Genomic DNA, 17,882 nt, shown 5'->3' with positions numbered 1-17,882 from the left:
AATGACAAGCTAATGTTTCAAACATTTTACTAGATAACAGCCTAAAGATATACTTTCAATATCTTATTTCTAATACAGAAATTTCAGGGATTATTTAACCAATAAGCAGCCAAAAAACATATTGCCTTTCTCTTAGATTCTGAGTAATGTATTACCGAGAAATCATCTTCCTTAGCTACAGTAGATATGTCTAAGTTTTTATATTTAAAATAAAACTGTATTTTAAGCATTATTATTTTGTTTTCTTGAGTCTATGAAAAAATATCCCTTTTTTTTTTTTTTTTTGAGACAGAGTCTCACTTTGTTGCCTGGGCTAGAGTGAGTGCCGTGGTGTCAGCCTAGCTCACAGCAACCTCAAACTCCTGAGCTCAAGGGATCCTCCTGTCTCAGCCTCTCGAGTAGTTGGGACTACAGGCATGCACCACCATGCCCGGCTAATTTTTCCTATATATATTTTTAGCTGTCCATATAATTTCTTTCTATTTTTAGTAGAGATGGGGTCTCACTCTTGCTCAGGCTGGTCTCGAACTCCTGAGCTCAAACGATCCGCCCACCTCGGCCTCCCAGAATGCTAGGATTACAGGCGTGAGCCATCGCGCCCGGCCCCAAAAATATCCTAAGTTATTAAGAACATAGGAAAAATGCGTTAGTCCCCCAAATCTCATTTTATGAAAACAACCATTCTTAATAGTTTGGTTATCATACCCTTTCAAACATTTCCCCAGAATCAATAGGTTTTTAAAGTTGGAAAGAACCCTAAAGAGTCCAATTTTACAGCTGAGACCCATAAATATTAAATGTTGTATATTTAACCAGTTAATGGCAAAACTAAAATCAAAGTTTTTGACTCTTAATGGAGTACTCTCTATCTTACAGGGGTGAAAAGTTTTTCATATCCTTTATGACCAAAAATAAAGATGCAAATATTTTTACCTCTCAGCATCAGTCTTTGATCCAATAATAAACCTAAAATGTTTAAAAAAAAAGAAGGAGACAAATATTAGGTAAGAGTTGTCTTAAGAAGCCCTGTAATTACTTTTGAAGTCCTCCATATTTTAGTCACAGTAATTTGATAAATTGATATTAAATCTACCAAGATATTATGTAAAAAAAATTTAAAAATACATTTAAATTTATGAAGCGATGACCAAGTTTTGCATGCATTATGACATAAGTAACTTAAGGGAGATTTATTTTGGCCAAAATTTATTTATAATAGAATATAAATCTGGGCTGAAAGTTACAAAGTGCTATATACTATATACCCTTACAAGTGTTGGCCCTACAGCAAAATCACTGAACTACCATGTACAAGGCCTTGGCCTTCCTCTCACTTTATTTAACCTTTGATTTTAGAAGTTATTATGTATGTCCACATAACAGGACCTTAGAATATATTTTAGACAAGGAAGATAGTTTATCACCAATTCAAATAAAATATCTCTACCAAGTCTTTTTAAAGAGTTTGACATTTATATGATTTCCTAACAGATTAAAATAGTGAGTTTGTTTATTTTTTAATTACCAATTTGAATGATCATCTGTGGAGCAGCTGAAATATAAAATGTAAAAAAAAAAAAAAAACTTGGTTAATGCAGCTCAAACTTTAACTTCAGAGTTTTTAAATAAAGTATTTTATAAATAGGGAAGAATGACTGGAAGATAATAAATGTAGCATTTTTGCAGTGACTCTGATATAAAGGCAAACATTTCAATTTGCTTCTTGTCAAGTTAATCAGCTTGCTTTTTCGACTAATTTTTTTTCATGAGAGAACCTATATTATCCTTGCATTCTAGAAAAGTTAGTAAATTTAAAATGACCAATGTATGTCTTTAAGTGAAAGATTTTTTAAAATATAAGTAATCAAAATACCTGATCTTTGTATACAAAAATAAAAACTGGTAATGTGCAAAAATTAGCTAAAGATTCCCTGACTGCTACTAGTTCCTCTCATTGACTTTTACCTAGGGATGGGTGAGGTTACTCTTTAAGTCTGAGTTTCTCCTACAGTTTCAATTAGTATTTTGTGTAAGTAAAGCCTTAACAAACAATTTAATGTAAACTGGATTCCTGCCCTTTTCTGCTGAGCTCCTTTTCCCCCCTTCTTTTCAAAAAAGCATCAAGTTGATTAGAAAACAAAACTAATAATAAAGCTAATAATAAAAACAAAATACTGATATCCTGTACTAAATACATATAATTCATATTTTTGGAAGATCAACTATATATATTTCTAGGGCCAATAAACTATATTACGCATGGAGTCTGTCTCCTTACACATAGTGGTGAAATACCAATGATCTCTTAACATTTATAGCAAACTTGCTTCCCATTTAAACATAATTGCCCAAATACTTCATGCTTACAGAAAGGTTAAAGTCGTAAGTGCCATAAATATACCAACAAGGGTATCACAGGACTATTCTTCAAAGCAAGAACAAAAATAATTCTACTATATGGGTTTTTTTTTTTTAAAAAGAAATATTTTAAATAACTCTTGGACAACATGGTATATGATTTAAGCTTACATAGGTACACTGCCAAATCTAATTGGCACGTTTAAACTAACAAATGAATTCCCAAAGGGAAATTTTTATTCATTAATGGTTCATCATAAGTTGCTAGATAAATTCTGGCTGTCTGATTTTTTCAGTTAGAAGTACTTAACAGAACTCACTGTGATGGAGACATCTGGCTGTCACTTTCTTCATCTGCTTTACATGGTTGTATTTTACCATAGTAAAGTGGATCACCAAGTGACTGCAAGATAGTCAGCTTTGTTTTCTGATATTGACTGCCAGCTTCACATTCAAATACATAATCATCTTTTACATCCTGAAAAAGACAGAGCATCCCAAATAAATACCTTCTCAAGTAAGCAAGCAATCACCATTAGTAAAAATTGGGAATAAATGACAAACTTATATCTGACAGTACAAAGACACGGCCCTCGGCTATAAAGATGTTTACGACTGCCTGAAAGAATAAAGCACAGGATAATAGTTTTTTTAAATGTATACACACTAAACATACATCTAATAAAGCATTAACACATACCATCAAGTATAAACATATGTAATATTAATATCTCATTAAATATATTATACATATTAATATATGTGTTGGAAATCCTAACAGTAAACATTTATTGAACATTGTTCTCGGCACTCTACAAATACTGCCTCGTAATCTTCACCACATTGTGATGCTCTGTACTGTTATTATTTCCATGTTAGAGGTGAGGGAACTGAGCAGAAAGGTTAAGTGACTTCACTAGGGTCACACAAGGAGCCAGCAGTCATGATGCCCCTGACTCTCATGATACCCCACTCCTTCATGCTCAGCAGGGAAATATGAACTGCAAATATTAAATAATATTAAGAGGATAAAATTTTCAAAAGCAGATGTTTCTATTTGTCTGCTTTTGCTATCATACATAAAAAACCTCTCTCATCATTTCACTCTTGGGGTTCACCTAATTTAACATATTATGACTATTTCTCCCTTTAAGAAGTTACTATCATAATTAGGGAAACTTATACAGAACATCTCTGTTAAGAGACATCCTTAGAAGAATTTACTAATTTGAAACAGAAAACAAATCAGAACCATCAATATGCAAACAAAAAGAAATGCTGTTCTGCATTAAAATCGCTCTTTAAAACAGAAACCATACTTTTGTTAAGAAAAAAAAAGTTGTTCCTTCTTGTAATTCACTGAATCCTCAGAAAATCCTTTTTAAAAAAGGTCCCAAACTATGGCAATTGCACTTTCTGTTTAACAATGAATTCAAATCCCAGATTAGAAACAGCATCATTAGAAATACAGGCAATGATCTTACATGGGCTGGCCAGACTGTTGGTTGTGAGTCATCCGATTTGATAGACTTTTCTACTTTAGCATATTTTTCCACCTAAACAATCAAATAAAGAGACACCAGATAAAATGGAATCAGTATTCTAACCAAAGAGAACAACATAAGTAACTCAACAACACAATATATTTATTAGCACAAGAATTCTTGAATTACTAATATTACCAACCACTTATGCTTAAGTTTAAAACTCTTCTGATATGCTCAGTTAAAACAACTTTAAATTAAATAAATAAATGTAATAAACACAGTTGGCTTTTCTGAATGGTACCTCCCCCCTTTTTTTTCCCCATAAGCTGACATTATTACATTTGTCCTTCAGAGCTCTTCTGTTAGAAAAATTAGAATGTCAGAGACACAAGAATCAAGATCTTTTCCTTTTGGCAAAGTTTTTAATGGAAGAGGAAGTGTCATGTAACAGTGGGGACAAAACTAAAGGAAACTAGGGAAAATATAATATTAAAATTGATAAGATTTTTTGGATGTTTTCCACTTTCTCTAGTCAGATTTCAGCCATATGTCCTAAGCACCTATATGAATCGAATGTTCTCATCTTTATTGGTAATCATGATCTTACAGAGTATTTTAGACTCATCTGGGCACCTGTAAAAAATACAGATTTTAATGTCCCACCCACTGCATACCATGACTAAGTTAACAGGTCTTAAGTGAGGCTTGAAATCTATGTTTAACTGATATGCTAGGTGGTTCTTCAAGTACACTGAGAAATTTGTATTAGGGCCTTGCCACTCAAAGTGTGGTCTGTGGACTCCAGCACCATGTAACCTGGGAGATGTGAGAAATGCAGCATCTCCGGCCTCAGACCAGACTTGCAGAACGGGAATCTACAATTCCACAAGCTCTCCTGGTGATTTGTACGTATGTTAAAGTTTGGGAAGTATTGCTTTAGAAATCCAGCCTGCCCTCCAAAGCTAAATTCTACCTTTCAGTATTTATAGTAAACTTCTATTCTCAGGCTGTACCTTATGAGGAGCAGCACATAAGCTACCGAAAGACCTTGAGTGGTATATACAGTCTACTGATGTTTGTGGCTTAGTGCTCTGCGTAATTTTTTTTTTTTTTTAAGTTATAGCTAGTAAGAATAGTGCATGTGCTAGCCTGGAAAAGGTACAAGAAATAACAAATCTATGAAAATAACTAAACAATTTTAAACACTTGCATAAATAATAAATAACACAGGAGAAAGAAACAGGAAAATGAATTATACAACCTCTCATCAGAATATCCCTCTCCTGTCATCAAACATTTATAGTTCATGCATACTGTGGATCAGTAAAGAATACCACCCAAGGTTCCTAATCTTGGTCACTGCTCCAGTATTATTAACTTTTGAAATTAACCAGTTTGAGGAAAGAAGCATTAGGAAATTATGAGGAAATACTACACAAAGAAAAAAGGGCATTTCATGCATATCATGTAATGTATACCGTATTATCATTATTTTTTTTACTATTCCTGCTCTAAACACAGTAAGATATTAAACGGTTACGTTCTTACATAACTTAATGTGAAAGAAGAATACACGGCTTCCAAAAATGACAAATTGATTTTTTGAAAAAAGTCATTTTGTTTTTAAAAGACTTAAGTTTCTTTGTTTTCTCAAGGTATAAACTACCTAATAGTAAAACTTAGGAACTTTATCTGAAAATTTCATGAACTGACTCACATCCACTTCGGAAGGTATGGCCAAATTACAGGGACTCCGTTTCCACATATCTACACACTGAAAAATTAAAAACAGTATAAATACACCAAAAATTCAAAATAAGACAAGCTTTTTGGTGTAATAATAAGCTTCATTTAAAAAAATATATACTTACATTTCCTGCTTTAGAAATTTTGAGGTCATAATGCTGACCTGCTTTTCTTTCCTTCCTTTTTTGTAAGAAATCAAGTAACCTCAGCTGAGGAGGAGGTGGACAATGAGACAGATCCTGCTGCCGATTCAGAGAGGACCTGGAATATCTCTTAAAACACCTGAAATATTAAGAAATTTGAACTAAACAAAGTGAATCAAAGACATTTGTATATGTGGATTTAAACTAGTATACACTGAGCATGTAATTAAATCATAAATGTTTATAGAACATCACATGCCAAGCCATGTCCTAAACACACTGATGAAATAAAAATGAACAAGTGAAACAAAATTCCCATCACCATGGAGCTGACAGTCCAGAGGGAGAAGAAACATTCACAGGTAAACAGATATGATAATTTAAGATTTCAGATAGCAATAAGTGGTAAGAGAACACAGTATTTCAGTAAGGGATAGGGAGGGCAACATTAGGGAAGGGAAGGGAGGGAAGGAAGGAACTCTGATGAAATCACACATGAGCCCAAACAGGAATGCTAAGAAGAAACTAGCTATGGAAAGACTGGGGTGGGGGTTAGGGGAGACAACTTCTGGTATCCATCCAATATAGGCATGTAGGAGTCTGAAATTGCCATTCCATTCTAAGAAGTAAAATGCTGAATAAACTGAAAAATTAACAATTCTTAGATCCATCAAAGATATGGAGTCATAGGGCAAACCACTGCCCCTAGATCTGTAGAGATCATCAGGTGAATGTAGAGCATTATGGCCTGCTGGAGCAGAAACTGAGGAACAAGTGCCAAGCAGGGGAACCTTAGGTATAACATGAATTGCTAAAGGCTCAGCAGGGACAAGTCTGAGAGATTAAAAACTCCAAGGAGACCCAGACACTGGGAGCCCACATATTTTTGTGAGTTTTACCCCCAGGAGCTTGAAGAGGTTCTCACAATGAATACTGGAGAAAAATCGCCATGCGGGGTTGGGGGAGGTGTGGGGAGAGGAACCATTTTCAAAGATCAGGGAATGAGTATTTGAAGCAGAGAGATTTTCAAAAGGTGTTGAGGCAGGAACAACTTTGATTTGTTTCAAAAACAGAAAAAAGGTAGGTATGATTAGAGCACCAGGGTTCACATACTAGATGAGGTCAGAGAGCAAGGCAATGAATGGCCTTGCTGACCAATGGTAATGTGTTTAGATTTAATGAAAAATGCTATGCTTTTAGAGGAATTTAAACAAGGGGTGGCAGGAAGTGATTTGAAGTTTTTAAAAGATTACTCATTTACTCATATAGTGAATAGATAGGAGAAAAGGTGGAAGCAGGAAGACCAGTTATGAGTTTATTACAGAAGTCAAGATGAAGATGATGGTGGCTTGGTATAAGGTATTGATAGCAAGAATAGAGGAATGTGGACAGAGATAAAAGAAGACATTACACAACTGTGATGGATTCTAGATAGACTCTTTCATTATTTCCAAAGGTATACCTTTTCCTCTGAATATACTATTTATATAGCACATTACGAAATTTAGAAAAGGGTAAGTTTTTCAAGTCTCTTGAAATTTGAAGAAGTTCCAAAGTGGGCAACCCAAATAATTAAAGAATACTTAATGATGAGCCAACTATAACTGCAGTCCAAACTAATAAGTATTCTTTTATTTTATTAGAGAAGAGATAGCTAAACATTTAAAGACAAATCCCCACGTTATAAAAGACATTTAGTTATAAACTGACTTCTAAAACTGTGATATTTTCCCAAATCCCAAAATTAAATTATTAATACAAATTGTTTCCTTAGAAGTTAACACTCACTACTAAAATTAAAAATTTTACTGAAAGTATTAAAGAAATTATTCTTTCTGTTTTTATTTGATCTCTTCTCAGCTTCTCTACTTTTTTGGTAAACAGACCATACAACTTAGAGGAAGTCAGTTCTCTAAAAGACTGCAGAAAATGTATCACTTCAGTACAGAGCAGAGAACATTAAAAAATCACAATACATAAAAAATGTAATACAAGGCCATTAAAAATCCTATTTTCAAATTAAAAAAAAATCAGAGCACTTAAACTCTGGAGGAAAAAAGATATTATAAACAGCAAAATTTAGAACTACTTGTCACAGGAATGTCTTTTGGTTAACCCTTCCACAAAGGCAATTACCGTTTCATTGGACGAGTGTTCATCTTTTGCTTGTTATAGAGTAGTCTGTTTGCAGTGCAAGTTACTGCTATAGAAGGATCAAGACACAGTGGTTCAGCTGTAGCTAGGATCAGCTGGCTCTCAAGCAAAAGTTTGTCTTCCTGAAATGTGTAAGAGCGTATGTCAACACAAGATTTAAGATTTTCAAATATGTAATCATACACATCACTTAATCTAGAAATATTCCCTGGGATTCTGCTAAGGGCTACAGTAAAATATAATATTTCAATTTCCAATGTTAGCACATAAATTTCAGAAACTTGACAGCGTAAAGATACTTCTAATGGAAATTCAATACAGGCATACCTCATGTTATTGCACTTCACAGATATTTCGCTGTTTTACAAATTGAAGGTTTGTGGCAACTCTGTGTTGACCAAAGTCTACTGGAGCCATTTTTCAAACTGCATGTGCTCACTTCATGTCACCATGTCACATTTTGGTAATTCTTGCAATACCGTAAACATTTTCATTATTATTTTATCTGTTACAGTGATCAGTGATCTTTGATGTTACTATTATAATTATTTTGGAGCACTATGAACTATACCCATATAAAGGAGGTGAACTTAATCAGCAAATGTGTGTGTTCTGATAGCTCCACTGACTGGCCGTTCCCTTGTCTCTCTCTCTCCTTCGGCCTCCCTATTCTCTGAGACACAACCATATTGAAAATAGGTCAATTAATAACCCTACGATGGCCTTTAAGTGTTACAGTGAAAAAGTTACAGGTCTCTCACTTTAAAATGTTTAAGCTAAGTGAGGAAGGCATGTCAAAAGACAAGATCGGCCAAAAACTAGGAATCTTGGGCCAAACAGCCAGACAAGTTGTAAATGCAAAGGAAAAATTCTTGAAGGAAATTAAAAGCGCTACTCCAGAGAACACAAGGATGATAAGAAAGCGAAACATTGCTGATAGAGAAAGTTTTAGTGATCTGGATAAAAGATCAAACTAGCCACAACACTCCCTTAAGCCAATGCCTAATCCAGAGCAAAACCCCAGCTCTCTTCAATTCTGTGAAGGCTGATAGAGGTAAGAAAGTTGCAGAAGAGAAACTGGAAGCTATTAGTTCATGAGGTTTGAGAAGAGAAGCTGCCTCCATAACATAAAAGTGCAAGGTGAAGCAGCAAGTACTGATGTAGAAACTGCAACAAGTTACATGGAAGATCTAGCTAATATCACTGATGACGATAGCTACATTAAACAACAGATTTTCAGTGTAGATAAAATAGCCTTGTATTGGAAGGCTATGCCATCTAGGACCTTCAGAACTAGTCAATGTCTGGTTTAAAAGCTTCAAAGGAAAGCTGACTCTTCTTAGGGGCTAATGCAGCTGGTGACTTTAAGTTGAAGCCAATGCTCATCTACCATTCCAAAAATCCTAGGGCCCTTAAGAATTATGCTAAATCTACTCTGCTTATGCTCTAGAAATGGAACAAAGCCTGGATTACAGCACATCTGTTTACAGCATAGTTTATGGAATATTTTAGGCCCAATGTTGAGAACTACAGCTCATAAAAAGATTCCTTTCAAAATATTACTGCTCATTAACAATGACCTAGTCGCCCAAAAGATCTGATAGAAATGTACAAAGATTAATGTTGTTTTCATGCCTGCTAACACAACATCTATTCTGCAGCTCATGGATCAAGGAGTAATTTTGACTCTCAAGTCTTATTATTTAAAAAATACATTTTATATAGCTGCTATAGATAGTGGTTCTTCTGATGGATCTGGACAAAGTGAACTAAACACCTTCTGGAAAGGATTTACCACTCTAGATGCCATTAAGAACATTTGTGATTCATGGGAGGAGGTCAAAATATCAATATTAACATGAGTTTGGAAGAAGCTTATTCCAACCCTCATATGTAACTTTGAGGGGTTTAAGACTTTAGTGGAGTAAGTCACTGCAGGACTTATGATTAACAGCAGAAACAACAGCTAATATCATAGACACCTCAATCGGTTCAGCTTACACAATTCTGACTCAAAAATTCAAGTTGAGTAAACTTTCTGCTCAATGAGTGTGAAAACCATTGTGTCCAGATCGGCTGCAGACAAGAGCAGAGCAATTTTAAACAAGTGAGACAAAGTTACTAAAGCATTTCTTTGAAGAACTGTAACAGGTATGAAACAGCTTTACTCCTATGATCCCAGAGATGGATAGAGCACATCAAGGCAATGGCTAACAAAAGGTGGAATTGGTCCAGTCAAAGCAAAGCAGACAGGTCAAGAGTAAAGGCCATGGCAACAATTTTGGGGGATTCTCAAGGCATTTTTCTTGTTGACATTTCAGAGGGCCAAAGAATGGTAACATCTGTTTATTATGAGAGCGTTTTAGAAAGTTAGCCAAAGCTTTAGCAGAAAAACTCCTGGGAAAGCTTCACCAGAGAGTCCTTCTCCACCACGTCAATGCTTCAGCTCATTCTTCTCATTTAACAAGGGCAATTTTGTGAGTTTCAATGGAAATCATTAGGTATCCACCTTACAGTTCTGATTTTGTTCCTTCTGATTTCTTTTTGTTTCTTAAAAATATCTGTAGAGGGCACCTATTTTTCTTTAGTTAATAATGTAAAAGAGATTGCATTGATACGGTTAAATTCCTAGGACCCTCAGTTCTTTAGGGATGGACTAAATGGCCAGTATCACTGCTTACAAAAGTGTCTTGAACTGGATGTAGTTTATGTTGAGAAATAAAGTTTATATTTTTATCTTTATATTTCAATTCCATTTTTCCATGAACTTTTTGAAGTCCCCTCATTTACTGTTGAGCAAGAACTAGAGGGTCAACCAGCTATTCTCAAGCGTAAAAGAGTTCCCCTAGTTCTCAGGCAATCAGTATAAATGGCAAAGATAGACATACTAGGCCTGCTTTAGAATGTTAGATGATAGAAAATCAGTATCTATCTGTGGCCATGTTAAAAGCAAAATATTTTTCTTCTGTTGCAGGGATAAAGAACTAAATTTCACACAGAATACATTAAGTCAGCCTGACCCTGACATGGTCCTCAGCAACTTGAGGGATTACTGAATGTAAAAACAGACGCTTAACTTCCAAAGGTCATAAAGGAATTCCAGTTTTTCACAAAAGGTGTCAAATTTTATTCATGAATAAAAAGATAAGCAGAAAACAGCTTTTGCTTAACTTAGTAAGTTTTTTTTCATCCTATATTTTGCCTGTTTGGTATTCAAAAAAAAAAAAAAACACAACTAACCTGGGTCCATTTATGGTTATCACTCGTTATTGAATGTACATCACAGATTAAAGTCTAGAAGAAATAAAAATTTAAAAACCCATTAATCTAAATACAAAAACATATAAAGACATTTAATAAATAAAACTTCACCTAAAATCTAAAATAATACCCAACACTCCTTACCTGCATTGTTGGACGTAAGAGAATGTGCCTGCTTTGGTAACCAGGAGATTTCATATTACTGGACTGCCTGTAATCACGTATTTCTGCTATGACACATCCACAATGAAAAATATTCACCTGTTTTGGGTAAAAATATTTATGTAACTGTTATCTTTTTCAAAAGCCCAAATAAGTGGGCTTATATGAAATTTTTCACATTCTTTACACTCATGTACTATTTCTGGCCACTCACATACTCTTCAACAGATTTCCCTTTATAGAGTGGATTTAACATTATATAAACTTTTTAAGAGGAACTATCTCATGTTCATCACTATGACTCAAGAAGCAGTTTAAAACTGTTAAAACGGTTTCTAATTATAGATTGGCTTTGGCATCTACAAAGTCAACAGATTGACATTTGGCATTTACATACTATTAATGCTACAGATCCTTGGAACTGCTGTTCTTCTGAAGCTCACTGGCTCGCTGTTATACTTTGCTAACTTCGTCATTATTATAAAGTTTTTGTTGTTATAAACTGCCAATCGACCCTGCCAGAGTTTCAGCTTCTAGATATAACTTCTATATTTGCTCTGCTAAATTTCCAGAAATAAAATCCTAGCCTATTTTAACAAGAGGAAAGCTAACTATAAAATTCAAATAAAAAATATTGTTTTCTAGTCTTTTCTACGCTCAAATGTGAGACCCCTTATCACTGAGGTCTTGCTAATTATAACTTGTCATATGGTCACTCATAGTATCACGTTTTTTACCTGTTCAGAACTTTCAGTGGGTACTGTGACCTCCATGTTACCAGTCATTCTTAGCCTCATTCTTTTAAATACATATTTTCCAAGCAACTACAATGCATGCTATGTGTTAGTCACTATCCAAGGAGCTTCACAGATACAGTGGTGACATAACACTCAGGGTAGGAAGACAGGCAATAGACATGTAAACGAAACAAGATAATTTTAGATAGTGATGAATGCCACATAGGAAATAAATAGGGAGGGGCTAATTTAGAGTGTATGCTCAGATAAAAACCTCTTTGAGGGAATGATGTTTCAGCTGAGATATGAATCACAAGAAAAGGCCAAACATCTGGGACAGATTGTTTCAGATAGAAGGAAGAGCAGATGAAAAGGCCTTACTGTAGGAATAAGCTTGGAGTGCTTTAGTACGGAAAGAAGGCAGGGGTGGCTGGAGTGTAGTAAGTGAGGATGAGAATTAGGAGATAAAGACAAATAGGAAAACAGGGGTTTTGTCCAGGAAGAGAGCACTGGAGAACTTTAAGCAGGGATATTTGCTTTTTTGTCCTGTAAACTTAATCTGGCTGTCTGCAGAGAACTGACTCCTGGTGTTCTGTAATAAAAGCAGGGAGTTCAGCAAGGTAACCATGGCAGGTCATGGCCATAGAGCTGACATTTACAGATGGACTGAATGTGGAAGGTGAAAGTAGGGTCATCTGTTAGACTGAAGAGACTGGTGATGGAACTGGTTTGGAGGTAAAAAAAAAAAAAAAATTGTTTTTATCATACTAAATTTGTTATATCCAAGTAAATACATAAGTTAGGTAGAATGGTGATGGGGAGACATGTAAGTAAGGGAGTAAGTAACATTTGAAAAACCCATGAAACAGGTTGAGATCATTCAGCAAGAGAGTATTACCAAAGATGAAGACAGAACCTAAGATTGCATCCTAAAACTCATACATATTTATGGATGGAACAGAAATGATAGCAAATAAAACTGAAGGATTAGAGAAGGAAGAAGAAAACTTGGAATGTGATGTCTTAGAAGCCAAAAGAAGGGCATTTCAAGTGGGTAGTTATTTCCATTGAACTTTGCTAAGAGACAAATTAGGATGAGAACAGAAGAGTGACCAACGGATTTAGTGCCATGGAGATCACTGGTAACTTTGACAAAAGCAGTCTCTGTAAAATGATGTCATAATGCCAAATGAGGTGAATAGAGGAAAGACCGGGATGTGAAAAAAAGGAGATGATAATTATAGATAACTCTGAGTAGCTCTGTTGTCAAGAGGAGCAGAATTATACAGCAGTAGCTGGAGAAGGATATGGGGTCAAGGGAGGATTTTTTTTAAAAGTTGGGAGGTACAGCTTGAGTATCTCTTATCTGAAATGCTTGGAATCAAAAGTATTTCAGATTTTGGAATATTTGCATTATATTACTTAGATTAAGCATCCCTAATCCAAAAATCCGATATCTAAAAGTCAAAATGTTCCCATAAGCATTTAAGTGTCACGTGGCTACTCAAAAAGTTTTGATTTTAGAGCATGTGGGTTTATAATTTTCAGATTTGGGATGCTCAACATATAGTACAGTATGCTTGCATTATGCACCTACTAGCGAAGAAAAAATAAAAGAGAGGGAAGTTATAGTTCCAAGTCCTTGAAAAGGAAGGGGAGGATCCAGAAAACAAATGGAAGGCATAGATACTTTTGGAACACCATACTTCATCCATTTTAACAGGAAGACAGGCAGAAAGTGTCGAAAGATGTAGGGGTAATAGTTGACTGGTGTTAGGAAGAAACAGGAGTTCTCATTTGATGGCTTCTTTTTCCTCAGTGAAGTATACAGTAAGACTGGGGTTAAGCCAAGGCAGTAGGAAGGAAAAAGACCAGGGAAAGAGAGTGATGACGTAGGCTGGCTACGAAGAGATGTACAGATCTCTTCAGTTTCTGGTCCCCAAGTGAAAAACTTCACAAATATTCAAAGTAGTTTTTTTCATAATTTCTTGATTGTAACTATAGGGAGATTTCCAATTGAGCTACTTGCTACAGCAATTTTAGAAGAACTAAGTCTATACGTCTCACTATAGCCTAAAGGTTAAATATACCACAATAAACCAATTTCCATAAAGCTATGTATAATGTCTCATTTCATGATTCGAAACACTGTTGGAAACACTGATAAAGATTAAACATCATCTAGCACAAAACACCATATAGCCATTTATAAAAGATAAATATGTAAACACACATAAACTGACATATATGTATACAAGTCATATACACATAACAACTGTCAGGACGTTTTAAAGAGAAAAATTTTGTACCTGAGATTTTTCTAGGAGATCAACCAAAATAGGAGGTAATTCTTCTGCATCCAAGTATTCAAGCAATTCCCCCTCTTCATAAGGCAGTCGAATGGTCTCAGAATCTTAATTTTAAAACATAAAGTTTAAAAAAAGATAATATTAACTGAAAAGCTTAGTTGTATAATTTATATGACTCTTCATAAAAAATACATTAAAACCAAAAGGCTCTCCTAATGTTCTTTATCTAAGTCTTACAAATGAATCACATTATATATTGCTAAATGACTTAAATGTATAAAATTGTAAATAAGAGAGTGAAAAAAAGCCTAATATATTATAGAAAAACATGTGGCATAACATCACAATCCAAGTCACAGCGAGAAGCAAAATAATCAGAATATGATATAATAAAATTCCAGTATCAAAGTAACTGAAAGTTTGTTGAAGACTGATTAATCTAATCTGGAAATCAGAGTGATAATTTAGTACCTCATCTGAAAAATGGTCACTTTTAGAACAAAATTCTCTTGGTGTTAACACTTTACAATTAATTATCAACACAGGAAAAAGTTCTTAACTAGGTGAGTTCCTTACAGAATTCATATTATATCAAATTTTTAGATGCCTCTGTAGTGAAATCTGAGCATATTTTAAGACTATTTTCATATTCACATTAATAGAAATATTTTTAATATACAAAAGTTACTTAAAAGGCAGTGAGTTTGCTTACTTTTGAAGATTTTAGACTCAGTATATTTAAAATGCAGAAGGAAAAACATACCTTAAAACACCTTATATTATCTTAAAATATAAACAGCAATAGAATGAAAGGAAATTTTGACAATCATTTAAAAGTTATACCTTTCATAATTCAAAGACATACCAGTTAGAATACTTTTCAAATGCATGTTCAGGAAGGATAACTATATTAGAGATAATTTCTAATATTCTAACAAAATATATCATAAAGAGGAAAATTTGGGATCAAAATCTGCTTTTACTGCCAAGTCATCTTTGATCCAAAGGACAAACAGTTTAACAAGTTAAAAAAACTACTTTTAAAAAACAGAACATCCTGTCTGGCAGAGGTATTTTGTGATGGCTGTACTTTGGAGGGTCTTACCTGATCCATTTTTTCCCCTGAGCATCAGAGAATATCCCTCATTTCCTGGGTATAGATTGACCACTAAACATGACAAATTCTCTTGCATAACAAGCTTCTCTAACAAGTTCACATTTCTTCTTAATTTCTGCTTTAAAAAGAGTCAGAGCTCATGAAAATAATCCAGTATAATCTTAACAAATAACGCTATGATTTAATAAAATCAGAACTGAATTAATGTTTCGGTGCTCCTTCTACATTATATTCCTGAATATATGGGAAGATTCACAAAACTATAGCCACTTGTATGAGACAGCTATATAAACTTAATTGTAATCTACTAATTTTTATGCAAATTAATTCATGCAAAAAAATTGGTGATCTATAAAATAAATACTTAAAGTATGTACTTTTGAATACATAAAAAATTAAAATATATAAATAAGCAAAATATAAAACCACTTAATGTAAATATATAAAACATAGATGTATATAATTAATTTCTATTAAGTATAAGCCTAATATAAATGAAAAATTTACAGCATCCTTTGGTTGTATGATAACAATTACACATTTATTTCTTAAATATTTTATAGCATAAATAAGATACAAATAAGTTCAACAGCTCTAAGCTGAAATGAACTTAAAATATCTAATTGGTAGGAGGAAGTAAGCAATTAAGACAATTTTCTGCAAATTCAATTTAACAGCTCATTAGAAACCACTTTGTTTAAAAAATCAATCAGCAAACAGACATACATCAAAATCCATTTTAAAAATGCCTGATTTAAAATAAAATCCATTTATAAACACAACAAATTCTTTCATCACATCTGATTTAGGAAAGATATCTGAGTCAACAGAATATCTATTTTTGCAGGATCTCAAAAAAATTCTGTTTTGAATACTTATAAATACATATTAACATATATTAAACATGTATCATATATACAGCCATACGCAGAGGGAAATTAGAAATTCTTGATCTATCATCAACGTAGAATTATAATAAGCAGTTTGAGAATGAAAAAAAGGGTAAACAACTCTTAACCATATTGATGTTAAATTAAAAAAAAAAAATAGTAAAGAGAGACTAAAAGAGAGAAAACTCTCATAATTTGACCTAAGACAGAATTAGATAAATTCTGACAGTATGTGTACCTCTTTAAGTAAACAAGTTGGCCACCACTGAGTTGATCCATTTAGACTAGAGGTAGGAGAATTTCTTTTTTAAAGGGCCAGACAGTATTTTAGGCTATGGGCCATATAGTCTGTGCTGCGACTATTCAACTCTGCCTTTGTACTTCACAAGCAGCCATAGATAATATATAGATAGACCAACATGTATGGAGCATTCCAATAAAAATTCATTTACAAAAACATGCATTGGGCTAGATTTGGCTGCTGGACAGTGGCTTACCAACGCCAATAGAGAATCTTTATGTATGCATGTATCTCTCCTATCTTAATTCTGTTTCTGAGGTGATAGGTATGTACATTATATTGACTGTGGAGACAGTTTCACAGGGTGTATACTATAATTCATGTCAAAACTTAAAAAAATATCAAATGCGCAATTTTTGTATGTCAAGTATACTTCAATAAAATTTATGGGAAACATATTTTAAGATTTATTTATAACAATTATTTTTTTCCTCATGTAAAGATTTTAAAGGTTAGACACTACTGGAATTCAACTATTTTTTGCTTAAATGCTAAGATGGTGCTCATTTCTAACTTAAAGACAGACAACAGAAGCTTACGAAGACCTGTAAGGCCCTTCTAATATGAGGGTTCAAAAGATACCAAGAAATCAATTTCTACTACATTTCCACTGCCCATACCTTTACGCTAAATAAAAATGAATTAAGTTAAACTAGCTATGAATTCATTTTATGACCAAATTCACCTTTTATTACCACACTTGAATTTCCTACATGTCCTGTAATTGCTTTGACTTTCCAGTGCAAATCACCATGAGCAAATAGGTTACTTTTCTCCTATCTTAAGTTTACAAATCACTTCTCAAGGGGAAGTAGAGGCAAAAGATAAATCTGTGACTTTGCTTATGACTTCCCAGTGAGATACTCTGTCATTCAGTAAACAGTGTTCCTTCACTCCTACCTCAGCAGATGATCTGTTTGGTGCCAGTTTAGCCAGTGCTCTGGGTTAGCCGCAGAACTGACTAGAGTCTGGTTACAAAAGATGTTAGCTGACTCACAAAAACATAAACCATTAAATGCTTAATATATGACTCCTCAAATTTCCCTCTTTTATATTTCAAAAGCCACAATACCATAAAAAATTTATATTTACCTTAACCTCAGGCTCTTTTTCACATTCTTCAATATATAAGTCATAAAGTTTTTGAAATACAGATTTTCTAAAAAAAAAAAAAAATTAATAAAACAATTATACAAAATAACATTAATATAGTAATC

The 17,882-nt window shown here is 33.8% G+C and overlaps 1 protein-coding gene across 5 annotated transcripts in view; it reads right to left on the bottom strand.

Annotated features, from left to right (window-relative positions):
- SUPT20H (SPT20 homolog, SAGA complex component) overlaps positions 1-17,882 on the bottom strand; it is a 39,143-nt gene that overhangs the window by 15,295 nt on the left and 5,966 nt on the right. For 3 of the 5 annotated variants that reach the window (XM_069467725.1, XM_069467726.1, XM_069467723.1), the window contains exons 5-16: positions 17,758-17,824; positions 15,463-15,592; positions 14,358-14,461; positions 11,294-11,410; positions 11,129-11,182; positions 7,871-8,010; positions 5,717-5,873; positions 5,563-5,619; positions 3,843-3,914; positions 2,679-2,836; positions 1,526-1,552; positions 934-966 (exon numbers count right to left, since the gene is read on the bottom strand). In XM_069467725.1, the coding sequence (XP_069323826.1) occupies positions 934-966; positions 1,526-1,552; positions 2,679-2,836; positions 3,843-3,914; positions 5,563-5,619; positions 5,717-5,873; positions 7,871-8,010; positions 11,129-11,182; positions 11,294-11,410; positions 14,358-14,461; positions 15,463-15,592; positions 17,758-17,824 (1,116 nt within the window). The remainder of the gene's footprint in view (positions 1-933; positions 967-1,525; positions 1,553-2,678; positions 2,837-3,842; positions 3,915-5,562; positions 5,620-5,716; positions 5,874-7,870; positions 8,011-11,128; positions 11,183-11,293; positions 11,411-14,357; positions 14,462-15,462; positions 15,593-17,757; positions 17,825-17,882) is intronic. The other 2 variants (XM_069467722.1, XM_069467724.1) reach the window with 1 other exon arrangement.

The sequence above is a fragment of the Eulemur rufifrons genome, chromosome 4 (assembly GCF_041146395.1).
Source record: "Eulemur rufifrons isolate Redbay chromosome 4, OSU_ERuf_1, whole genome shotgun sequence".
Taxonomy (NCBI): domain Eukaryota; kingdom Metazoa; phylum Chordata; class Mammalia; order Primates; family Lemuridae; genus Eulemur; species Eulemur rufifrons.
The sequence above is the reverse complement of the archived record's forward strand: the minus strand, read 5'-3'. Positions and strand labels throughout refer to the sequence as shown.